Source organism: Scyliorhinus torazame, chromosome 9 (assembly GCF_047496885.1).
Source record: "Scyliorhinus torazame isolate Kashiwa2021f chromosome 9, sScyTor2.1, whole genome shotgun sequence".
NCBI classification, from domain to species: domain Eukaryota; kingdom Metazoa; phylum Chordata; class Chondrichthyes; order Carcharhiniformes; family Scyliorhinidae; genus Scyliorhinus; species Scyliorhinus torazame.
The window spans coordinates 261848425-261874556 of record NC_092715.1 but is presented as its reverse complement, the minus strand read 5'-3'; the positions used below and the strand labels follow the sequence as shown (position 1 = coordinate 261874556).

Sequence of the window (26132 nt, the reverse complement as noted above, 5' to 3'; positions counted from 1 at the left end):
TCGGGTGACTGTCTGTGCGGAGTCTGCACAATCTCCTTATGTCTGCGTGGGTTTCCTCGGGTGCTCCGGTTTCCTCCCACAGTCCAAAGATGTGCCAGTTAGGGGGATTGGCCATGCTAAATTGCCCCTTAGTGTCCAAAAGCTTTGTTGGAGTTACGGGGATAGGGTGGAGGAGTGGGTCTAAGTAGGGTGTTCCTTCAGAGGATCGTTGCAGTCTCGCTGGGCCGATTGTCCTCTTTCTGCACTGTAGGGATGCTCTGATTCAATGAAATTGCTTACAAAGATAAAGTTTCGTCAATCATGCTTTTCGTCTGTTCGCTACAGTAGATCCTTGCAGTCATCCCATACAGCTTTTAACTGGAAATTCAACTTTTCTTCCGGGAACTAATAACACAGCGATTACCCAATCTTGCCTTGTATACCCGAGGCTGACATAGGGAGGGTCCCATATCTCCCTTACGCTAAACAGGTTCAGAATGGCCAACTTGCTATTGTACAGCAGAATATCTCTATCTGCATTTGAACTTTCTGCCATTCCGGCCAATATCAACACAGACCCTATGCTGGATTGACTTTGAGCCTGCTATACCCAATATCTGTAATACAGGCTGACACTATACATAGAATTACATAGAATATATGGCAGCACGGTAGCGTGGGCAGCACGGTAGCACAAGTGGTTAGCACTGTGGCTTCACAGCGCCAGGGTCCCAGGTTCGATTCCCGGCTTGGGTCACTGTCTGTGCGGAGTCTGCACGTTTTCCCCGTGTCTGCGCGGATTTCCTCCGGGTGCTCCGGTTTCCGCCCACAAGATGTGCAGGTTAGGTGGATTGTTAAATTGTCCTTAGTGACCAAAAAGGTTAGGAGGGCTTATTAGATTACGGGGATAAGGTGGAAGTGAGGGCATAAGTGGGTCGGTGCAGATTCGATGGACCGAATGGCCTCCTTCTGCACAGTATGTTCTATGTTCTACCACAGAGAAACAGGCCGTTCGGCCCGACTGGCCCATGCTGATGTTAATCCTCTGACTCCTCCTCATCTCACTCTAACAGCATATCCTTCCATCACCTTCTCCCTCTTGTATTTAAATCATTGGAGCAGTTCTCCTTGGCACCTGCTCAACCCAAAATCACTAATATCTGGGCTTGATCACATTGCTGTTTGTGGGAGCTTGCTGTGTACAAATTGGCTGTCGCATTTCCCGCATGGCAACAGGTGACATTTCAGAAGTATTTCATTGGCTGGAAAGCACTTTGGGCCACTCGAAGGATGTGAAAGGCGTGACATAAGTGCAGGTCTTTCAAATAGGTATGTTGGGAGAGAAACACTGTGCGCATCGGGCGGTGCTCACCTGTTCTGGCGTGAGGACGTAATCCCAGATGTTTAACTGGCTCAACGAACCCACAAAAGACTCTGCAGGGTTAAAGCCTTCTCCTTTCTGATCCTGCTCTTGTCCCAGCACCAACACTCCACCACCTCAAAGGATACAAAGAAAACACGTTAGACACTTGGATATCGGCCAAGGGTTGCCAACTCTAGCCTGACATATTCCTAGAGTCATCACCCTGCCTGAATACACATTCCCCCTCCCCCACCATCCATTATTTTTTATAATGAACAAAATTGTTAAAGGAAATAGAAAAACACACACACTGCACTGTTTTTCATGCCCCTATGGCTTTTTCTGAGCTTGCTGCAGAGTTCTGTCATTCCTGGAGACTCCAGGACAATCCTGGAGGATTGGCAACCAGATAGATACTGGGGTTAACACGGTCACTAACACTGTGGAAAGGAAAGCACTGAAAGAATGTCTTAATTCACACATTTATGAGTTAGTATTGGTGTTGGAACTTCCATCCCTTCCAAGGGAAACTATGGCCAGGATTTCTCATGTGACAGGGTCTCCTCTTCCTGTCAGTTGAACCCTCGGTGGAAAACATATCACCGCAGATACCGTCCACCCCCCCAGCCATTTGGTGCTTCAATAAGTGCCTTCGCTCAGGAGGAAGTCCTGTCGCAGAGAGCTGCCAGCCAATCAGATTGGACAGCAGCGCCAGACACCCCAGTGGACAGGATTTAAAAAAATTTTTTTTTTTTACAGTGCAGAAGGAGGCCATTGGGCCCATCGAGTCTGCACCGGCTCTTGGAAAGAGCACCCTACCCAAGGTCCACACCTCCATCCTATCCCCATAACCCAGTAACCCCACCCAACACCAAGGGCAATTTTGGCCACTATGGGCAATTTAGCATAGCCAATCCACCTAACCTGCACATCATTGGACTGTGGGAGGAAACCGGAGCACCCGGAGGAAACCCACGCACACACGGGGAGGATGTGCAGACTCCGCACAGACAGTGACCCAAGCCGGAATCGAACCTGGGACCCTGGAGCTGTGAAGCATTTGTGCTATCCACAATGCTACCGTGCTGCCCCGTGCTATCCACAATGCTACCGTGCTGCCTTTCCTCATAAGATCTTCCCTCCATACCAGGCAACATTCTGGTAAATCTCCTTTCAGACCGGTGAGCCTAACGTCTGTAGTAGGTAAGTTGCTAGAAGGTATTCTGAGAGACAGGATCTACAAGCATTTAGAGAGGCAAGGGCTGATTCGGGGCAGTCAGCATGGCTTTGTGCGTGGAAAATCATGTCTCACAAATTTGATTGAGTTTTTTGAGGGGGTGACCAAGAAGGTAGATGAGGGCAGTGCAGTAGACGTTGTCTACATGGACTTTAGCAAAGCCTTTGACAAGGTACCGCATGGTAGGTTGTTTCAGAAGGTTAAAGCTCACGGGATCCAGGGTGAGGTTGCCAATTGGATTCAAAATTGGCTGGACGACAGAAGGCAGAGGGTGGTTGTAGAGGGTTGTTTTTCAAACTGGAGGCCTGTGACCAGTGGTGTGCCTCAGGGATTGGTGCTGGGTCCACTGTTATTTGTGATTTATATTAATGATTTGGATGAGAATTTAGGAGGCATGGTTAGTAAGTTTGCAGATGACACCAAGATTGGTGGCACAGTGGATAGTGAAGAAGGTTATCTAGGATTGCAACGGGATCTTGATCAATTAGGTCAGTGGGCCGACGAATGGCAGATGGAGTTTAATTTAGATAAATGTGAGGTGATGCATTTTGGCAGATCGAATCAGGCCAGGACCTGCTCAGTTAATGGTATGGCGTTGGGGAGAGTTATAGAACAAAGAGATCTAGGAGTACAGGTTCATAGCTCCTTGAAGGTGGAGTCGCAGGTGGACAGGGTGGTGAAGAAGGCATTCGGCATGCTTGGTTTCATTGGTCAGAACATTGAATACAGGAGTTGGGACGGCTTGTTGAAGTTGTACAAGACATTGGTACGGCCACACTTGGAATACTGTGTGCAGTTCTGGTCAACCTATTATAGGAAGGATATTATTAAACTGGAAAGAGTGCAGAAAAGATTTACTAGGATGTTGCCGGGACTTGATGGTTTGAGTTATAAGGAGAGGCTGGATAGACTGGGACTTTTTTCCTTGGAGTGTAGGAGGCTTAGGGGTGATCTTATAGAGGTCTATAAAATAATGAGGGGCATAGATAAGGTAGATAGTCAACATCTTTTCCCAAAGGTAGGGGAGTCTAAAACTAGAGGGCATAGGTTTAAGGTGAGAGGGGAGAGATTCAGAAGGGCCCAGAGGGGCAATTTCTTCACTCAGAGGGTAGTGAGTGTCTGGTATGGGCTGCCAGAGGTAGTAGTAGAGGCGGGTACAATTGTGTCTTTTAAAAAACATTTAGATAGTTATATGGGTAAGATGGGTATAGAGGGTTATGGGCCAAGTGCGGGCAACTGGGACTAGCTTAATGGTAAAAACTGGGCGGCATGGACTGGTTGGGCCGAAGGGCCTGTTTCCATGCTGTAAACTTCTATGATTCTATGATTCTATGATTGGGACTGCAAGCAGTCTCTGGAGCAGAAGTCCTGGGATCTGGAGTCCCATGGCGAGGTGGGGAGGTCCGATCTTGCGGGGGAGGGGGGTTGGAGGGGGAGCAAGGGGCAGCGGGTTGGATAAAGGGCAGTGAAGGTGTTGGTGTGGTGGTGGTGGTGGTGGTGGGGGGAGGGGGGGTCCCTGCAGTGGCCAGTCATTTTGGGGTGCTCACTAATTAAGTGTCTCAAATGCATTAAGGGGGTCAGGGTTTGACCTAGGCCTCAGCTGTCCGAGTGTAAATCTGATGAGAGGATAGGGTAGGTGAGAGACCCTGGTGGGAAGCCCATCGGAGAGATTTTAAACCCATCTCCACCTACAAACCCTCGGTGGGGAATGTAAAATTCTGCCTTCTGTCATCCTGGTATGAGCCTACTTTGAGGGGATGATGCTAGCAAAGTGGCAATGTTCCAGAGACATGAGCTCAAATCCCACTCCAAAGGCTGAGGGAATTCAAATTCAATTAATGGATGTATTAATTAATAATTGTGGAGCCACCAGACTCGTGGTTAGAAACCCCTCTGGTGCACTAAGGGAACATCTGCCATCTTTACCCGGTCTGGCCAATATGTGACTTCAGACCCCCAGCAATGTGGTTGACTCTTACTTGCCCTCTGACATGGCCTCGCAAGCCACACGGCCATGCTGAAGAAATACGCCGGGGCACCCACACCACACGAACTGCAGAGTTTCAGGACGGCAGCTCACCATTGCCTTCTCGAGGCAAATTTAGATGGGCAACAAAATGCCCAGCCTCGGTTGAACCTGCCTCCGCCACACTTCCAGGCTGCGGATTCCAGACCCCAACCACGGGCTGTGTGAAAAAGTGGAGCCTCACAGCGCCAGGGATCTGGGTCCAATTCCGGCCTTGGGGGACTGTGTGGAGTTTGTACCTTCTCCCTGTGTCTGCCTGGGTTTCCTCCCACAAAGATGTGCAGGTTAGGTGGATTGGCCATTCTAAATTGCCCCTCCGTGTCCAAAGATTAGGGTGAGGTTACAGGGTTAGGGTGGGTCCGTGGGCCTAGGCGAGGTGCACGTTTGGAGGGTCGGTGCAGATCCGGCAGGCCGAATGGCCTCCTTCTGCACTTTAGTGATTCTATGATCACATTTACTTTTGCAACATGTACCCTCTTGTTTCAATCCTTTTACAAGCGGGAACTGTGCCTCCCTAGCTGCACAGTGCACCCCCCTTATGATTTTGAACATCTCTCTCAGATCTTCTCTTAGCCCTCTCCAAGGAGAACAGCCCCAAACGATCCTCATGAGTGAGGCTTTTCATCCCTGGGACCATTCTTGTAAATCGCTTCTGCACTCACTCCAATGCATTCACCCAGAACTGTACACAATACTCCAGATGAGGTCTAATTAATGTCTCGTAAAAGCTCACGAGAATCTCCTTGCCCTTGTACTCTGTGCCCCTATTAATAAAGCTCAGGGTACTGTATCCTTCATTAACTCCTCTCTCCACCTGTCCTGCCACCTTCAATAATCTTTGCACAGGTATGCCCAGGTCCCTCTGCTCCTGCACCCCTTTAAGAATTTTCCCTGTTATTTGATATTGTCTGGACATGTTCTCCTGACCAAAATGCATCACCTCTCACTTTACCACATTGAACCTCATCTGCCACTTATCTGCGCACTCCACCAACTTGTCCCGGAGCCCCGGAGCATCAGAAATTATGGCAAAGCAAAATTTGCAATGCAAAGCAGTAACCTTTGAGCACAATGATTCCAACAGAGATTCTCCTAGTTGTCAGAATGCTAAATATTACAGTTTGCAAATACAGTTGGACGTTTTGTTTGAAAATAATTTTCTTCCGAACAATCTGTAAGTTGGATATGATTGATAAAGCATTGCTACAATGTCTTGCGACCAATTTTTAATCCAACATGGGCATTGAAGCTCTGTAAACGTATTACCTGGTATACTCGCTCCAGTAGAAAGACCCTTGCCCCCATCAGAGACTTTACCATCGATATAAACTCTCCACGCTCCGTCAGTGCTATTCCAGGTGATGGAGATGTGGTGCCAACTCCCGTCATTGACTGAAGGGCAATCAGTAACCTTCTCCTTGCCATTGACGTATAAAACCCAACTGGTCAGAAGGAAGGAAAAGAACCGTCAGCTTTGCTCAATAAGGCAGAAGCACTGCTCCCATACTGCACATCACTGAGATATACCCTTGTACCAGCATAATCTTCCCACAAACACGTTGAATAGGTTCTGCAAATCCATTTGACAAGATTGACGAGTACACGTTTCCAGGGTGGTTCTCCTGAGAACAGCAAAGGTTAAGGGGAGATTTAACGGTGGTGTTCAACACCATGCAGAGTTTTGTTGGAGCAAATGAAAAGAAGCCGTTTCATCTGGTGGAAGGATTTTTGTTACTAGCCCAGAGGACACAGATTCAAAGTCATCGATCAAAGACAGGGTGGAGATGAAGAGAAATTATTTTACGCAATGCATTGTCATGATTTAGCAGCAGAGATAATGGTAGCTTTCAAAAGAAAATGGGCACATACTCAAAGGGAAAGAATTGCAGGGCAATGGGAAAAGGCCAGGGGAGTGTCAGACCTGTTGCAGTGGGCCGAATGGCCTCCTTCTGCACAGCAACATTTTGTGGTTCTATAAGGTGGAAGCAATCAGCATTATTACTGACTTAAGTACAACTGGTTCCACACAGTAACAAGGCAGCAACTACAAAAGATGAGCCAATCTGTTGGCGAACTGGTGGCCATGTCGTCAAGCTGTCAGCTCCATTATCCTGGCTCCGTTCCCCCCACAACCCCACCCCCCCTTCCAAGGCAGCCTTTTTATATCAAATAAACTCATGTACCCTCAGCCAATCAGTAACCTCCGAAACCCATATATGGACATTTTCCCTGTTTGTTCCTCGCCAATTCCACCACAGTTTTAGCCTTTCTAACACCTCAACCGCTACAGTGAAACATTTCACTTTTACCATTCATTGGCTATTGTTAAATTGATTCATGTCCGATCTCTATCTCTTTCAGGCTTCACGTTTTTGTAATTTGTAACATGTGTTACAAATGATTCATCACTTGTTTCTAAACCCAGGGTTGGTGATTAGATCTATAATTATTCTCATTTGGAGAGGGCATTGTTAAGAATAATAATAATCGCTTATTGTCACATTGTTACTCTTAATATCCTGGTTTTCTGAATCCCAAATACCAAAATTATTTAGTCATCTATAAAGTTCCGTCATTTTGATATGAAATTACCATTTAATCCAAGAAATTATTCAGTAGCATTATCGGCCATCAGTATACTTTCAATTTATAAATTGTCCAATATGTTAATAGGGTGTTCAATTATTTCTCCAGCCAAATGATAAACTAATCATTAGATGGACTTTAATGAACTTTGGAACCATTAATTTAAAATAATACCACGACAAAATGTGAGATTTTTACGTTACCTTTGTCCCTCTAAAGTCATATAAAATATCATTTAGAAAGAATAAACAATGATGGATTGGGAATTTAATTTATCGAACTGTAAGACAAACTGAAAACAAATAATTCCTTAATTGTGAACCTTTATGAACATGGTTCAAGTCCCCTTCCAGGAGCTGAGGACAAAATCAAGGCCAACACTCCAGTGCCAGAACTGAGGGTCTGCTGCACTGTCAAAGGTGTCATTCTATGGATCAGATTTTACACAGAAGCCCCATTTGCCCTGGCAATTGGATGTAAAAGATCCCATGCCACTATTTGGAAGCAGAGCAGATGAGTTCTCCCCTGTCTCCTGGCCAATATTTATTCCTCAATCAACATCACAAAAACAAATGATCTGCTCGTTATCACATTGCTGGTATGGGAGCTTGCTGTGCGCAAAGTTGGCGGCAGCATTTCTGGTATTACAACAATGAGGCGCTTTGAGATGCCCAGTGGTTATGAAAGGTGCTATATAAATGAAAGTATTTATTGTTTTTTTAATTGTACTTGCAGTAACTTACTGCTTCTGAGTATTCATGCACTTGTGAATAAATCCAGCTCACAGTTTTAGCCTGTGTGTGACGGTTAAATAGAGCGGTGCTTTCCACTTCATGAAAGGAGTACAACTTATTGGCCTCGGGCTAGGATTCTCATTTCGGGACTTTAATTGCATGAGTGTGCGAAAGGTCATGGGTTCAAATCACAAACAAGCCCTTTCAGTAAGTCATAATGCTCATTTGGAGAGGGGACGCAGTCAGAGTGGATCAAATGGCCTCCTTCTGTGCTGTAACACTATTGTGATACTGAGTAAGAAGCAGTTGGTGGATATGTCAAGTGACTCCATTGACCAATATCATGAATTCAGAGTATTTGCTAATCAATTGTTCACTAGCTTCAGAACACTTCGCAAACAGGTTTCCATTTAAAGGAAACTCAGTTTGTTAGTGGAAACAAACTTGCTGCTTGGAACACCGGGTGAAGGCTTATCTGGAACAGCAAAGCTCTGGGATCTGCTTTGTAATGGACAAAAGATGCAGAGAACTGGAACAATTTTTGTTAAAATGTAGTAGAATTTACCCATTGTAATCTGTTAGCAGGAAAGCATTGTCACAACCATTGTCCAGGGCATAGGAAACTGGAGTCCCATAGTTTATGGTATCAGAAGACTTCATCCAGAAAGCACAGGTAAGGGCGCTGAGTGTTGGTAACACGTTATCCAATAAAACATAGTCATAGATTCCCGAAACATCAAAATCCAGGTTAAAGTTGGAGGATAACTCTAAAAAGGGTATAGAATTGGAAACAGACAATACATTTGGCAATGTGCAATGAGAAATCAAGACTGCTATTTGGTCGAGATTCCAAGTGTAAAGCTACATAAACTCAATTCAATCTGGGACTTCCGGTGACGGCGGGCGGGAGGCAGCCGCACACTGGAGGGCTCCCGCTCGGGAATAGAAATTTTGGGGTTTTAACGCCCGGTCCCAGGGGCAACAGAGGCTGAAAATGTTCTAAGAAGGCACAGGGAGGAAAAATGCCCAAGTTTGGGAAAATAAACGGCCGTGAGAAAGGGGGTTAATGAAAGTCCGCCGGTGAGTGGAAAAGTCAGCACAGGAACTGTAAGGAAAGCGGGGGCTGGAGTACCAGGGGAGGCCGCATTGCTCACGGCAAAGAAATGACCAAGGTGATGGCTGTGGACCTCGAAAAACAGTTCACAAAACACATGGAAGCGATGAAGAAGGAGATGGGGGCGGTATTGAAAGTGCTGGTGGAGGAGGCGATTGCCCCGGTGAGGGCGGCGGTATCAAGCGCAGCGGGGGAGGTGCGGGAGCAAGGTGAGACACTGAAGGAAGTGGAAGAGGCATTATCGCAGCACAGTGATCAACTCACCTCGGTGGGGAAGGAGTTGCGGAGGGCGATCGAGACCAACAAGGGTCTGCGATAAAAATGGAAGACTTTGAAAACAGATCCAGGCGACAGAATCTGAGGATTGTGGGTCTGCCCGAAGGGGTGGAAGGCCCGAGGCAGACAGAGTATTTTGCCACGATGTTGGCAGAGCTATTGGGGGAGGGAGACAATCCCTCTCGATACAAACTGGATCGGGTTCATCGGTCGTGGAGGCCTATACCAAAGGCGAGTGAGCCACCAACAGTAGTAACTGTGAGTTTCTGCAGGTACAGCGTGAAGGAGAAGGTCCTGTGTTGGGCAAAGCAGAAGCGGGTGGTGCAGTGGGCTGGAGCTGGTATACGCATATACCAGGACTTTACGGTGGAGCTGGCGAGGAGGCGGGCTGCCTTCAGCCGGGTGAAGAAGGCACTGTACATCAGCAAGGTGCAGTGCAGCATAGTGTATCCAGCTAAGTGGAGGGTGACCTACGAATTCAAGGACCTTTATTTTGGGATGGTGGATGCGGCAGAGGAGTTTGCGAAGGCAGAAGAACTGTGGCAGAATTGAGAAATGGGGCTGAGAGCGGGTCGTGTACCGATGTAGCCTCATGTAACTTTATTTTTTCACTGCGTGTTGGTCTATGTACTAAATGAGTCGACGCTGTATATATTTGGTCAAGGGAAGAGTTGGGATTTTCATTTGCAATGATGGTTCTTTGGGGCTTGGGTGTGTATGCGGGGGTTGTGTGCTAAAGGAGCTTTCTTGGTTTTCCGGGCACGGGGGAAGGAGACCCGGACGGAGGCCTCCATGCTGGCCGGTTTAAGCCGGCCAGTGAACGCGAGTGAGGTGGGGGGAGGGGCTGTGGCCATCGGAGCCTGGTAGAACAGGTGTCGGTGAGTCTAGCCGGGGTGAAAGGTTGGGGGAAGGAACCGAAGTTGGGGGGAGGAGTTTACAAGAGGAAGTGGAGTGGAGGAGTCTGGGAGGGGGAGTGTCTACAATTCATGGGTGTCATTCAGGGTACTCTTTCGGGGATTGGAAGGCGTTGAATATTAGTTGGGGGGGGGGGGTGGACTATATATGTCAATGGTGACCATAGGCGATTCCTGATTCCTTTTTCTTCTTTTCCACCTTGGGAAGTTTTGTTTTATTTGATGCTTATATTGTCAGGTGGGCCGTTGTTTGGGCGTTGGCGGGAGGATGGGATCGTTGTTGTTAATAAGGGGATTGACATTGTATTCGTTACCGATTATTGTTTGTTGGTGGGATGTAAATTCTGAAGAAAATGTGAAAATGGAGAATAAAAATATTTGACTAAAAAAAAACGCAATTCAATCTGAATGAAATAAAATCGAGTAGCTCTAAGATGGGGCTTTTAGTGTCATCCCCCTAGGCATTCAGCAGCATCAAATCCTCCAACTTCAATGCCCCGGGAGTCATCACTGACCAGGAACTTAACTGGACCAGCCATAGAAATATTGTAGCGACAAGAGCAGGTCGGAGGCTGGCTGACAATTCTGTGGAGAGTAACTCACCTCCCAACACGCCAAAGCCCCTCCACCACCTGCAAGGCGCACGTCAGAAATGTGATGGAATACTCTCCTCTTGCCTGGGTGAACGCAGCTCCAACAACCCTCAAGAAGCTCAACACCATCCAGGACAAGCCTGCCCGTTTAATTGGCACCCTCATCGCCATTTTAAACTTTCACTTCCTCCACCGACAACACACAGTGGCAGCAGTACTATTTACAAGATGTTAGTAAGTTTGCCGATGACATGAAGGTTGGGGAGTTGTAGATAGTGTTGAGGGCTGTTGCAGGTCACAACAGGACATTGACAGGATGTCGAGCTGGGCTGAGAAGTGGCAGATGTAGTCCAACCTGGATAAATGTGAAGTGATTCATTTTGGAAGGTCGAATTTGAATTGTGAATACAGGGTTAAAGGCAGGATTCTTGGAAGTGTGGAGGAACAGAGGGATCTTGTGGTCCACGTACATAGATCCCTCAAAGTTGCCACCCAGGTTGATAGGGTTGTTAAGAAGGCGTATGGTGTGTTGGCTTTCATTAACAGGGGGATTGAGTTTAAGAATCGCGAGGTTTTGCTGCAGCTTTATAAAACCCTGGATAGACCTCACTTGGAATATTGTGTCCAGTCATGGTCGCCTCATCATAGGAAGGATGTGGATGCTTTGGAGAGGCTACAGAAGAGATTTACCAGGATGCTGCCTGAAATGGAGGGTATGTCTTATGAAGAAAGATCGCGGGAGCTAGGGCTTTTCTCACTGGAGCGAAGAACACAGCGAGGTGACTTGATAGTGTACAAGGTGATGAGAAGCATGGATAGAGTGGATAGCCAGAGACTTTTCCCCAGGGTGGAAATGGCTGGTACGAGGGGACATAATTTTAAGTTGATTGGAGGAAGGTATAGGGGAGATGTCAGAGGTAGGTTCTTTACACAGAGAGTGGTGGGTGTGTAGCATGCACTGCCAGCAGAGGTGGTGGAGTCAGAGTCATTAGGGACATTTAAGCGACTCTTGGACGGGCACATGGACAGCAGTAAATTGAAGGGGTGTAGGTTAGGTTGATCTTAGATTAGGATAAATGGTCGGCACAACATCGTGGGCTGAAGGGCCTCTACTGTGCTGTACTGTTCTATGTTCTATGTTCTAACTCACCAAGACTCCTTTGACAGCACCTTCCAAACCCGTGACTGATCCCAAATAGAAGGACAGGGGCAGCAGATATGTGGGATCAGCACTAACTGCAAGTTCCCCTCCTGGCATAGAAATATATTACATACGAACATACAAACTTACAAATTAGTAAGGAGCAGGCCACTCGGCCTCTCGAGATCATGGCTAATCAGATTGTAATCTCAACTCCACATTCTCACCTACCCCCGATAACCTTCCATCCTCTTGCTTATCAAGAGTCTATCTACCTCTTCCTTAAAAATATTCAAAGACTGAGCGACCACCACCTTTTGAGGAAGAGTGTTCCAAAGACACATTCCTCGGAGAGAAAAACATTTCTCCTCATCTCTGTCCAAAACGGCGACCCATATTTTTTAAAAACAGCGACCCCAATACTAGATTCTTCCACATGAGGAATCATCCTTTCCACATCCACCCAGTCAAGACCTCTCAGGATCTTGTATTGCCTTTTACTCTTCATACTAACTGTCTACGTGATTGCGGGGATGGGGCGGGGGGAGTTGGCCTAAGTGGGGTGCTGTTTCAGAGCGTCGGTGCAAACGTGATGGGCCGAATGGCCTCCTTCTGTAGAGACTCTATGTTTCTAACTCCCTCCCTATCAATGAATGAAATGAAAATCGCTTATTGTCACAAGTAAGCTTCAAATGAAGTTCCTGTGAAAAGCCCCTAGTCGCCACATTCCGGCGCCTGTTCGGGGAGGCTGGTACAGGTGCGCCACATTGAATGCGGCGGTTCAAGAAGGCAGCTGACCACCATCTCAAGGGCTAAATGGGACGACCTAGCCTGCAACGCCCACATCTCATGAACAAACCTATTTTTAAAATCCTCTTTGAACTTATGACAACCCTACCCATCGGTAGAAATGGACGATTTATCTCTGTTTCAAAAGCTCCGTCAAGTACAGACTAGAAGACAAGAAGTCAATGGAACTAAAAACTGAGGGGGGAGGGGGAGTGCAATGTGTGGTCGAGCTGATCTTTCCTGTTTAAATCCATCATCCAACCTCAAAAATATTCCCCAATAAGCTTTCTACCGCATTCAATTCTTGTGAGCATTGATTTGAAAGACTTCTCTCCCACTCCATTAACCTCATCCACAGTAACAGGTATAACTGAGCTTCGAGCTGATTCGATGACATATTGCTACAGAAACCCGGCGTCGTGAGATCTTTACCTGTTTCACATTGGGTTCCATTGAAACCCGGTGGGCAGTCACAGATGTACACGGCTAGACCATCCACACATACCCCATGATTGAGACAAGGATTTGATTCACACTCGTTCACATCTATTTCACAGACCAAACCTGCTTGGCCTGGGGGACACTGGCAGCTACAACGAGAAAAGCAATAATTAGCCAGTCATAATGATTCTGTTGCTTCTAAATGGATGGTTTAATGCGGCAGCTAAACTTACATTTATGCCTGGAGGAAAAAGGGTGTTCGGCAGAATAAAGGTTAATGCGGGCTGGCGAAAAGGATCATCCACAGTATGTCGTACAAAGTCACATGCCAGTAGACTGCCTGTGCAGTTGAGTGTGGAAGGTGCCGTCATGGAGACAGTACCATGGATATGTACATAGTTATGGGTTAACAATAAACAGTTTATGTTTAACTGGACAAACCTCCAGATCACTCCATGAGAAACCAAACAACCGTGCCAATGTCGGTTGGCGCTCATTGTGTAGCACACTTGCCTCTGATCCCACAATCCTCTGGGTTCAAGTCCCACCATAAAAGCACAATAATCAAGGCTGACATTGAGGGAGTGCTGCACTGCCGGAGGTGCTGTCCTTCAGATCAGGTATTGAACCGAGGCTCAATTCTGGCACTTTGGGGGGTTGTAAAAGATCCCATTGCACTATTCCGAAGAAGGGCGGGGGAGTTATCTCCTGTGATCAGATCAATATTTATCCCTCAAATAATGACACTGAAATAGATGATCTGGTCATTAGTACATTGCTGTGTGTCAGAGCCTGAAGTTCTCAGGCGGTTTCCTTTTTCTTTTTCCAGCCGGATAACTTCTAACCCCTGAACTGACTTTCACTTTGAGGCCTACTTGGAGGCTACTCCCTCTAGTCAAAGCCAGGCAAATCTTCCAGCCTCATTTAATTCCTCCTGAATTTGGACTCTTCAATCCAAGTGCAAGCTATCATCTGCATTCAGCATGGTGAACAATGGCGACTTGCTTGCCTCCATCCGTCTGCTCTCTTTCTCTCTCTCTCTATCTCTATCTAATTTTTGCAGACTGGCCGAGTCTGAGGGGTTCAGGGATATGTAAAGAAACCTGATTCTACAATGGCTTCCTATGACTTCTCCTTTTCCAAAGCCCATCACCAAGGCAACATGAATTACAAGGGCCCTATAACCAGGTAAATGCTAATTCACTATCCTCTAGACCCCCCGCTCCATTCTATCTTGGAATTAAATAGACAGTTTGCAGTATAACCATTCATTAAACTTGACAACATTGCCATTTTGCTGTGAGACTTGCAGACTAACAGTCTAACCACTGGTAGCGAAGCAAATCAATCTGTGCCTCACTGCCCCTTGGTAACCAAGCCACCCAAGCTTGTTGCCGGACAGAATTCAGATGTCACATGACCTCTTTAATCCTCAATTTTACCTAAAATCAAAGAGACAATCCTGAAACCTGAAGCACAGCAATTTTATCAACTTCGTATTTGTGACACAGTGAACCAGACCTGAAGATGTTGATGTCATCAATGCATGACCCTCCATTCAAACAGGGCAAGCTGGCGCATTCATTATTATTAACCTCGCACACGTCTCCCAAAAAGCCAGGCAGGCACATGCACTGAAATCCACCCATCAGGTTGCGACATGTCCCATTGTGGAGGCATGGTGTCGAAAGGCACTCGTTGACATCGAGCTCACAGTGAACACCTTGTGAGAAAGAAGCAGCAGGCACCAGATTAAAATAAAAACTATCGGGAGGATGCAATGCAAAAAGTTATAAAATGAGGGCAGATCCTGTAGTGAAACACTGAAATTGTTAGCCAGATGGCCCTGTTATCTCAATGTCCACTAGCAGGATCACCTCAGCAATTTGCAGTAGACAAGATGCCCAGTTATTGCGTACATTCAAGACCGATATCGGCAGATTTTTGGACACTAAGGCAATTAAGTGCTGTGGGGATCGTATGCGAAGGTGGAGCTGAGGTACATGATCAGCTATGATCTTACTGAATGCAGGAGCAGACTCAAGGCTGATTCCTGATCCAATTTGACACGTCCAAACCAGAGCGTTCTTTGCCTGTCAATAAATCTCTCCAAGGGCAACACGGTGGCGCAGTGGTTAGCACTGCAGTCTCACGGCGCCGAGGTCCCAGGTTCGATCCCGGCTCTGGGTCACTGTCCGTGTGGAGTTTGCACATTCTCCCTGTGTTTGCGTGGGTTTCGCCCCCACAACCCAAAGATGTGCAGGGTAGGTGGATTGAACACGCTAAATTGCCCCTTAATTGGAAAAAATGAATTGGGCACTCTAAATTTATAAATAAATAAATAAATCTCTCCAAAAGTATCTTTGACCCCACTTGCTACCCAGTTTGTGGTTGATTGAGGACAACCAGAAATGTAAATGAGCTGAAAAAAACCCAACAAAATTAAGCAGAAACTTTACCCCAGAGAGATGGATTTATAAATAGGAATGTTTACCTGCTGTTCATCTGAATTGACAAGTCAACCCCACATGATAGGCAATTCAAGATCAAAAGCTAGTTATGCCCATGGGTGATGCAAGAAATAAAATTACAAGGAATAGGTCAGAACTGAGAGGTCAGACCCATCTGGAAAGACTGAACAGACTGGGAGTCCTTCTCTATCAAAGAGAAATGGGGAAGGGATGATGTAATAGGAGGTCTTTGTTTGGTAAGATAGACGTAGGGAAGATGCTCCCACCTGTGGAGCCATCAATGTTACATAGTCGCTCATACATCCACCAGGGAACTCGGGGGGAACACTTTTACCCAGAGACTGGTGACAATTGTGGATCTTGCTAACACAGTGAGTGGGTGAAGCAGATGGTGTAAGAAATTGTTGTTTAATAACCTTATAAAATCTTTATTAAAAAAAAAAGAGATTGAATATATGAAGAAAGATTGCTGTCCCTTGGTTATCTCTGCCCAGGACAGGTCTCCAGCAGAGGCTTTGCAATAAGCCATATTTGGGATGTGGGGCATCGCTGGAAAGGCCAGCATTTGTTGTCCATCCCGAACTGCCCAGCTTGCTCAGCCATTTCAGGGGAGTCACAGGTAGACCAGACCGGGTAATGATGGCAGATTTCCAACCCTAAAGGACATTAGGGGAGTTTTTAGAACAATCAATGATAGTTTCATAGCCACCATTACCGAGACTGGCTTTATATTCCAGATTTATTCAATTCCACCAGCTGCTATTATTTGAACCCAAGTCCCTCGAGGATTAGCCTGGGCCTCTGGGTTACTAGTTTAATGACAGTACCATTGTGGCACGGCCTCCCCGCTGTGTAAACCAAACTGTCCGACTAAATATTAAATACAGGGTGGCTTAGTAACCTTCAAATTGACTTCATGCGTTCTGGATGTAAACAGGAAGGTCCGCCTCGAGACCCTGTCTCTCGGAGATTTGGTGAAGGCATTGGCATGGGGCGCCCACCAGCCTCAATAAATAAAGGATGCAAACTGGTGCTCGGGAAAGAAGCATTCTGTCTTCTTTGGATGGAGGGAGTCCGGGGCGGGATAGGCTGGGAACAGTAGGGGCTGTTCTAAATTCTCCATAATCATTGCTGCAACCCACATATTGAAATTCAATTTCAACCCTTGATACATAAAAGTTCCTGTACATTCAGAGATCTGTCCATGGTAACAGTTATCTATGTCCACAAGCCAGAGAAATAGTTTAACAAAATAATCAGATTAAGCAAATACCATGGATCATTTTGTCAATGAAAAACTAAATCTTACAAAGGCACAGAGAACATGCTTTTACCTCTAAACCCATCAGTACACCTGCAGTAATATGCATTAATCCCATCAATGCACCTTCCTTCATGAAGACATGGCTGAGAGTTACACTCGTCCAGCTCTTTTTCACACAGTAGACCTGGAAAACATTGACACAAAGGGTATGATTTAATAGGGTAAGTGTCATTTTGGATGTGACCTCCTGGGAGTTTCCCGTTGGCTGAGCCGGCAAGATCGCGGCCCGTATTTAATGGCACCTAGTGCCGAAAATGAGCCCCCATGAGCTTCATGCAGGTGCTGGCTGTCTCTCTTTCCATCTGATTCACCAGACGCGAGCCTAGCAGCTCGCTACTAACAAGGGGAAGCTGCTTTTAAAGGCTCCCTCCCAACTCAATCCCCGTCAACACACGAGCATGGCACCATGCAGACCTGCTCCCTGCTTCGTGAATGCCAATCCGGCCAGGTGTCTGGACACTGTGGTGGTGAGAGGGGACACCCTGTTCCCCAGAGAGGGTGGGAGGACCAGCTGTAGGGTTGCCAATGTCGCCTGGGGGACAGTGGCAGCTGCCGTCGGGCAGCGTGACCAGGACTGACGTACAGTGCAGGATAACAACCATGCCACACGGGTAAGTTAACACCGGCCCCCTAGCATCAGTTCCGCCTGCCCACCCCCCTGACCGCCACCTCTCCCTCCCTAATAGTTCAGTGGCTGGCACCTCGCACCCTCCCCACTCCGATCACTGCATTTGTGCCCCAGCACACCCTGGCACCCCCCAGCCTCTGACAAGCCCTCCATGTCCAGGTGCAGCACCCACCCATGCCACCTGGTCACAGTACCCTCTCTTTGTCCGCGCAGGAAAGATGGGCAATGGAGCTCCAGATATCAGAGTCCTCCCCACTTCTTGAGGAACGGGCCCTGGAGATCGCGGGGTTGGCTGAGGAAAGAGCAGTCACCGGCAGTGAGGTTGGCCTCTGTCACAGAGGTGAGGATCCACTGCCCCTTCACCCAGATGACCTGTCTCCAGTGAGTTGTTCATGTCAGACAGAATGACCCTTCCCTCTCACTGATCCTCCATTCTCTCACAGGATCTCCACCCAATGGGCTGGACCATCTGGGGTCACCCCCCCACCCCCACCCCTGCTCCACCCAGGAGACCACCTCAGAGGAATGCTGCAAGGGGGCCATCATCGAGGCGTCACAGTTGTCATCCCCCCCTCCACCAGCGCAGACACTCACCTCGGTTGGTGACATTAGTGGACAGGCTTCTGGGCACAATCTGGTGAACACCACACAGTTGTTGATGCACATCAGGTGGAGGCAGGAACATCCAAAGGAGTTAGCAGTCGGAGGTCTGCTGGGTTCCAGGACTCAGCTGGGTCCCAGTTAGAATTCGAGCCTCTGGGTAAGGTCATCATGGAGCTGATACAGACATTAGGGCACGTCCACGAGATTCAGGAGGGGATGTCAACAACACTCCAGCCGGTATATAGCCGATTGGAGAAGTCCCAAAAGCTTATGGGTGCAAGAGATGGCCAACACTGCTGGGTGGAGACCGCATTGGAAAGCCTGCAGCACAACATCAATGCCTTGTGCGCTGGTGTCCAATGCGAGGCTCAGTCTGTGACGACCATGGCCGAGGACCGCGACATCATGTCTCAGTTGATGAGGGACATGTCCCAGATGCAGGTGGGCATTGCGGGTGCACTGCAGAGCATGTCCCAGTCGCTGAGGAGCACCGCTGAAGGGGTCAACACTACGGCGAAGACAATGGGGAGCTGCCAGGATTGGAGGAGCCAGATATCTCAGAGGCCTCCGGAGCTCACTCCAGCTGCCCCTCCATCCGTGTAGACTCTCAGGGCCCTATGGGCACCATCCAGGAGTGCTGGAGGCTCACCCGATGCCTTCCACCAGGGAGATGATGGTGGTCTCCATACTACCTGAATCTACCCTCCCCTCCTGACTCCAGTGCATCTCAAAGTCAGTGGGCAGAACAGGGTGTTATGGCGATGCCAGTGGACCGGTAAGAGGGCCAGGCCCTCTGGCTCCAGGCCCTCCAGAGGACATCCGTCAAGGGCATCAAAGGCCACAGGGCACGAGAATCAGCGGGCTGCCCTCACCTCTGATGTGCATCCTAAGGACACACCTAGACGCGACGTCAGAGCATGGAAGATTAAGAAGATTGAGGTTCACTGAGTGGGCACTGGAGGCATTGGGGAGAACTATCTACAGATAGTGATAATGGAAGTTTCACATGTTCACCATTAAACATCTAACACCTGTGATGATATGCATGAAGCAAGTTATGACAACTTCTGACTACTAGGTGGCAGAGTAAACCCACCACGTGACCCTGTAATCTGGGTCTTGGGAGTAGGTCGTGCTGCAGGACATATTTTGCAGTAACTCTACAATAGTTAATTAGTGTTAATAGTTTATTATTTTAGTTATCTTATCACACAGTTGTTCCATAATAAATTATTTGAACTAGATGTTCTGTAGTTCATCATTCACTTTAGCCAGTCTACAGAACATGACATGGTACCAGGATTGATAATTTACTAAGAACTCGAAGATTCTGTATGAAAAAGTCCGAACCACTGAAGATAACTTTGAAGGATAAGGAAGAAAATGCATCTTTGCTACTAACCTTGCTAGCTACCGGCATCTGGTGCTCAATGCGCGGTAAAACTTCGAAATTTGGAATGGAAGGCATCAAGGCACCTCAACAGCTTCAGATTAATGGTAACTAGACAAGAATTGGAGGGTGTTTAAGCAACAGTTTAAAGGCTATGTTGCAGCCCTTGGTCTGCAGGCACAGCCCGATGAGAGGCGTACTGCGTTGCTGCTCACTGTGGCAGGTCCACAAGAAATTGGAATTTTCAACACTTTTGACTTTGAAAACAAGGCTGACAGCAAAAGCTTTGGCGAAGTGCTTAAACAATTCGATTGGCATTGCTCCCCTAAAGAAATGAAACCTTTGAGTGCTATATATTCTGTACCCGCACCCAGAACGTGGGAGAGGCATTCCATAGCTTCCTCACTGACTTGCAATTGAAGGTGCAGTAGTGCGATTTCAGCAGACTCCAGTCGTCAATGATACGCAATCAGATAGCTTTCGGAATCTCCGATGATAGAGTGCACGAGTGGCTACTGCGGGTAACAGACTTGCAACTTAAAATTGTGATTCAAATATGTCACGCTAGTGAGCTTGCTGCAAAGCAACTCAACACGCTGAATCTCTGGCATTTTGACGCAAAGGCGGAACATGCGGCAGACGCCATTAGTGTGGTGACGCAGCTGAATAAGAAACCCGCTGTATCAGCGCTATTGATGAAGTGTGCCGAGAGTACATATTTTTTGTAGACATCCAGCGAAGACAAGGAGACTCAAGTCACACCAAATAACAATACATTTGTGCCAATCGGCAGCAATAGTGGATAGAAGGCAGATAGTCATAAAGATAAATGGACAGTGCCATTAAATATAAATGGCACAGTGATAACAGTGAAGCTCGACACTGGTGCGAGGACCAAACTCATCAACCTGTCCGATGTAAAAAAGCCGTGGATTCAACCAAAAATAGTTACCAGAACGGTATTGTTAAGAGATTACAATGGTAACAAAATCTCATTGTTAGGAGCATGGGAGCTTGATGTCGATGTCAAAAACAAAATTCACAAGTTGAAATATTCAGTGGTGGCGGCAGACTTTAATTGGAGTTGAGGCGTGTGAGGAGCTACAGCTAGTCCGAAGAGTCTATAGTGCAGACAATGCTGCAACAGGCCCTCCTCCCTCGGTCTCCATACTTAATGATTTTCCTGAAACGTTCCAAGGTTTCAGTACGTTACCATACATGTACAAGATTCAATTAAAGGAAGATGCAAAGCCTGTGGTTCATGCGTTGAACCGTGTGCCGGCGCCATTAAGGGATAAACTAAAGGTAGAGCTAGAGAGGATGAAGTCCCTACAAACTGGGTTAATTCGACGGTATATGTAAAGAAGTGCAATAAAGAACCTCCACGATGGATGACCTGTATTGATGGCGTCAAACTAAGGGAACAAACCAAGAAGGACCCAATGTTGCAGAAGATGAGAAGACATCTTCACGAAGGATGGGGCCTAGAGAATCCTGTTCCGGTTTCTATAATGTGACAGCAGAGTTGAGTGTTGCAGATGGAGTTTTGCTGCAAAAAAAAAGCGAATATTAATTCCGAAATCTTTAAGATTAATGGTTCTGAGCGAACTCCATGCAGAGCACCATGGAACGATACAGTGTAAAAAGAGAACCGGAGTCATTGGCCGGGCACCCTCCCGGATAACGACACAAGGTGCAGCAGAGTGAACGTCTACGCACAGTGCGGGAAGTAAACAAAAGGCAGACGGTGCAAATTGCTTCAGTTCCAAGTGTTGCAAGAATCTGCTCATCGAGAAGCAGAGAGGCAGCCACTCTGTAATAAAAAAAGGAGGCAAGGGATGAGATTTCAAGCCAAATCCACGAAGAGGTTTGCCGATGAGTCTACAAAATGCCTCAAACCGTTTGTGATGCAACCAACCGGGAGAAGCATGCAACAGTCCGAGAACACCTGAAGAACGTACGGAACAAACACAAGTGGATGACACATCGATACACGAAGATCAAACACAACCAACAAACATGAAAGAACACGAAGAACCTTTTCAAGTTCAGCAGTCACTGTGACAGTCTACAAGGAGAAGGCACAAGCCAGAAAGACTGAACTTGTGACAGACTGTAAAATATTCTGACCATGTAAATGGTTATGCATATCATGGTGAAATGTAAAAAAAGTAATTTAATGTATGCAAATAATTTCATTTTCAAAAGAAAGGGGATGTGATGATATGCAAAAAGCAAGTTTGTAAATAATGTTATGCATGACCTCCAACCACTAGGTGGCAGTGTAAACTCACAATGTGACCCTGTAGTCTGGGAGTTGGGAGTAGGTCGTGCTGGAGGATAGACATATTTTGCAGTAGCTCTACAATAGTTGATTAGTGTTAGTAGTTTATTATTTTATTTATCCTAGTTATCTTACCATGCAGTTGTTCCATAACTAGATGTTCTGTAGTTCATCATTCACTTTGGGCAGTCTCCAGAACATGACAACACTTGGCACATGTGAAGCCTTTGTCATGTTAAATCTGCATAGTGGGCCTGCCGGCATCTGCACCTCCACTCCCCTCACCCCCTGCCCACACTCCCCTGCCCCCGAGCACAGTGGTCCAAGATCAAGAGCCCCCGATGCAGACCCCATTCAGAGGGTGGGTGTGAGGCACTGTCAGCAGAGAGACAGGAGTCAGACTATGGCATAGACTGAGGAGCACCAGACCTAACCTCACAGTGAATGATCATCACTCTCCTGCCTAGTATAATGACCCGCTGACAGTGCCGACACAGGCCCTTCACCATGGAGTGATGTTACATAGACCCTTGGAGAGTGGAACAGGGTAGTCGAGCAGGGTGCGGGAGGAGGGGGGTTGTGGGAGGGTCGGGGAATGGGAGTGAAGGATGAGGATGGGTGTGGTCAAAGGGGGAGGGGTTGAATGGGGTGGGAGAGAGTTGCGGGGGAAGGGGGTGAGATGACGGACAAAGCCTCGTCCTATGAGAAGCGGGCAAGGATGAGGGCCTCCCTGGCCCTCCGAGCATGCCAGGCCCTCGCCGTTGCCTGTCCTCCGTCCTCCGGCTCCTCCTGCTAATTCTACTCAGGCTCATTCTCCAGTCCCTCCCAGTCTGGCCCCTCCCCATCCCCCTCAGATGAGGCCACAGGTCCCTCCTCTGCCAGCATGCCACTCCGCTGCTGTGCCAGGTTGTGGGGGGCACAGCAGACCACCACAGATAGGGAGACACTCTAGGGAGTGTCCTGCAGTGAACCACCATTTTGAGCAGTCCGTTGCACCACTCAGTGACAGCACGGGTGGTAATATGTGCCTCGTTATACCAGGTTTCCGCCTTGGTCTCCGGCCCCTCCCAGGCTTCATCTCCAGGACCTCAAGCCCTTATCCCTGAAGGGTCTGGGCTGGTCCTCGAAGACGCTGGGGGTCTCTGAGTATCCCAGGATGTAGCTATCATGCACACTCCCTGGGAAGCATGCACGCACATACATGATCCGGAGGTGGTGTTTACACATGAGTTGAACATTCAGGGAGTGGAACCCCTTCCTGTTAATGAAGGGCACTCCCCGTTACCCCAGTGTGCGTAAGGCAACATGCATGCCATCTATTACACCCTGGATCTGCAGCATCCCAGCGATGGTGAAGAATCTTGCTACCCGGGCGTCTTTATGGTCTTGGTCCAGCTCAAAGTTGATACAGTCTGCGGCCCGGGCATGTGTGACCTCACACATGTACTTGTGGGCTGCAGCTTGTGAAATGCTGCACTCGAGCCCTGGAATGATCCGGTTGCATAAAAAGTCAGGGCTGCGGTGACCTTCATGGCCACCGGACAGAGGGAACGTGCAGCCAAGGCCAGAAACATAGTCCCGTTTTGTACAGTGGGGAGCTCTGCTCACCCGAACTCCCGATTGTAGCAAGAAGCCCAAGAAGCAATTCTCAACCTCCCCCCAGCCCGAACCTAACCTTAGCAGTGCCAGGCAGGCACTGACAAGTGTATCCAGGTGGAACAGCAGTGCCAGGTCACCACCCTGCAAAAAGGTCATGCAGCTGGGGGCCTCCGATCCCCTGGGAGACCCCCACGAGTGCCGTTTCATCTGGTCCCCTTTGTGGGGACAAGTGCTGAACGGCGCTCGCCACACCTTTCATGACATCATCAGTCAGGTGCACAAACTTTAGGCCCAGTCTTTATATTTAAGCCTGTGAGAGTGCACAGCACAAGGAAATATAAACTCTACCTGTTGAGTTACAGTAATCCACGAGTTGTATACTGTTTGGTTCCGACTATGGCCTAGGAAGTCGTCCAGCACAGAATACTCCTTACCCCCCAAATCTACATCTATAATAGCTAGTATAATCCACATGTGTGCACACTTTCAGGAAATTATATATTTGAACTCCTTGATCTTTGTTCCTTCATGCCACTTATTGGATTAGATTTTGACGTCAGTGCTGAATGAACAGGGTCAGCCCTACAAAGCACTTGCACTTTCCCATTGGATTTAAAGACTTTCTCCGGGATTTTGCAATGAAACTTGCTGTAAAGCGGAGCCAATCGGCACAGCACCCTCGACAGGACATCTGGGACCCATGTGACCAGGGCAAGCAACGGTACATCTCCTTAGCCAATCAGGTTGGAGGACGGTTCATGAGCAGTGCAGAGTCTGAACCAGGGAGTATCGCAATATTGAATTCAATGTCAAATCAGGTAAAGAAAGTCAAATAAAGAGCAGGAAAGAAAGACTGGGTGGAGAGAAAAGAGGGACAGAGCGAGAAAGGAAAGCAAACGTTATTCAATGATCAACAGCCACCAATGGAAATGAAAAGGAAATTGGCGATGCACAAGAGACCTGAATTGGAGGGGCTTGTAGATCAGGGAGGGGTTCGTGAAGGGCCAGCATTTGTTACACTTCCTTAATTGGGAGGATATCTGCTGAGCAACTTTATTGAAAAGCTGCAGTTAGAGTTTTCTATGCGGCACAACTGTCATGCACACTCAGCTGTTTCATCGGGCAGTTAGAAGCCTGGAGTCACATGCAGGTCAGATCTGGTTAAGGGTGGGCCCAGTTCCTTTGCCACAGGATGGGTTGTTACAATAATCAGTGCCAGCTACACGGTCACCATTACAGCTGCCATGGTGGGACTTGACCCCATATTGCCTGAGCATTAGCCTGGGCCTCGAGGCCAGTGACATTATTACCACTATGCCACTGCCTCACCTATGAGTAACTATCATTGCAAAGAGAGATGCTAGAACCATTTCCACTGGGGCAGAGAGAGCGTTCCTTCTCATTGGGCAGCTAGTGGTGTGAGGTCATTACTTTACAAGCTGAGGAGCGAGGAGAAGAGGCTGAGGGATCGCTCACTTTGTGGTGAGTTGCCGGAGGATGGAATGTTGTACCAAGGGAGAGATTGATACAGTGACCGTGGGATCTCGTAAGAGAATGGTCCATGAAGATTTACAGAAAGTACGGCCTTATGGAATAGTGTAGGTAGTGCAAGCAGCCCCCTTCTGTGCTGCTTATCAATGTGGATTTATGGTGTTAACTTGGGGGATAGTTTAAGTTTCAAATGCCCTTCGATTTTGGGGAGAGGCATCAATTGTTATCATAGAATTTACAGTGCAGAAGGAGGCCATTTGGCCAATCGAGTCTGCACCGGCTCTTGGAAAGAGCACCCTATCCAAGGTCAACACCTCCACCCTATCCCCATAACCCAGTAACCCCACCCAACACTAAGGGCAATTTCGGATACTAAGGGCAATTTAGCATGGCCAATCCACCTAACCTGCACATCTTTGGACTGTGGGAGGAAACCGGAGCACCCGGAGGAAACCCACGCACACACGGGGAGGATGTGCAGACTCCGCACACACAGTGACCCAAGCAGGGAATCGAACCTGGGACCCTGGAGCTGCAAAGCAATTGTGCTATCCACAATGCTACCGTGCTGCCCCAAGTTTTTCACAAATATGCCACGAGCGGGGAAGCGCTGGAGTTCAGTAACTCATTAAAACCCGTGGAGCTAAAGGTGGGCTGAGAATATTTGGGGACTCCACGGGAAATCTGCTCTTGTTCATTCTGTTAGTGGAAGAATGTCACGAGAGCAAACCTACCTTGAAAACCAGGCTGGCACAAGCACACAAACCTTCCGACTCCATCCTGGCAGGCAGCACTGTTCTGGCAGGGCTCTGACGCACATTCATTGATGTTTGTTTCACAGTTGGAGCCTGAAACAGCAAAGGCGGTGTTTAGCAGAGAGCACGGCAATACCTGTGCTGTGATCCCAGAAAACTAAACTGAGGAAACCCACCTGTAAATCCAGGCTGACACACACAGAAATGTCCAGACCCAACACTGTGGCAGCTTCCATTGTGTTGGCATGGTTGCAAGAAGCATTCGTTAAACTCCTTCAATCAAAGTGGAAAAACACTTATTTTCAATTCAACTGAAGAATGCTTTCAATACATCTCACAAAACTGTGGTGAACTTGTTAACTGTCCTCATGATAATCATCTATCTGATCTTGAA

General features: G+C 47.7%; 1 protein-coding gene across 3 annotated transcripts in view; it reads right to left on the bottom strand.

Annotated features, from left to right (window-relative positions):
- Window positions 1-26132, bottom strand: part of svep1 (sushi, von Willebrand factor type A, EGF and pentraxin domain containing 1) — a 417550-nt gene that overhangs the window by 123200 nt on the left and 268218 nt on the right. For all 3 annotated transcript variants that reach the window (XM_072517335.1, XM_072517337.1, XM_072517336.1), the window contains exons 21-28: window positions 25915-26011; window positions 25718-25831; window positions 16999-17112; window positions 14715-14916; window positions 13185-13342; window positions 8491-8692; window positions 5872-6047; window positions 1352-1476 (exon numbers count right to left, since the gene is read on the bottom strand). In XM_072517335.1, the coding sequence (XP_072373436.1) occupies window positions 1352-1476; window positions 5872-6047; window positions 8491-8692; window positions 13185-13342; window positions 14715-14916; window positions 16999-17112; window positions 25718-25831; window positions 25915-26011 (1188 nt within the window). The remainder of the gene's footprint in view (window positions 1-1351; window positions 1477-5871; window positions 6048-8490; window positions 8693-13184; window positions 13343-14714; window positions 14917-16998; window positions 17113-25717; window positions 25832-25914; window positions 26012-26132) is intronic.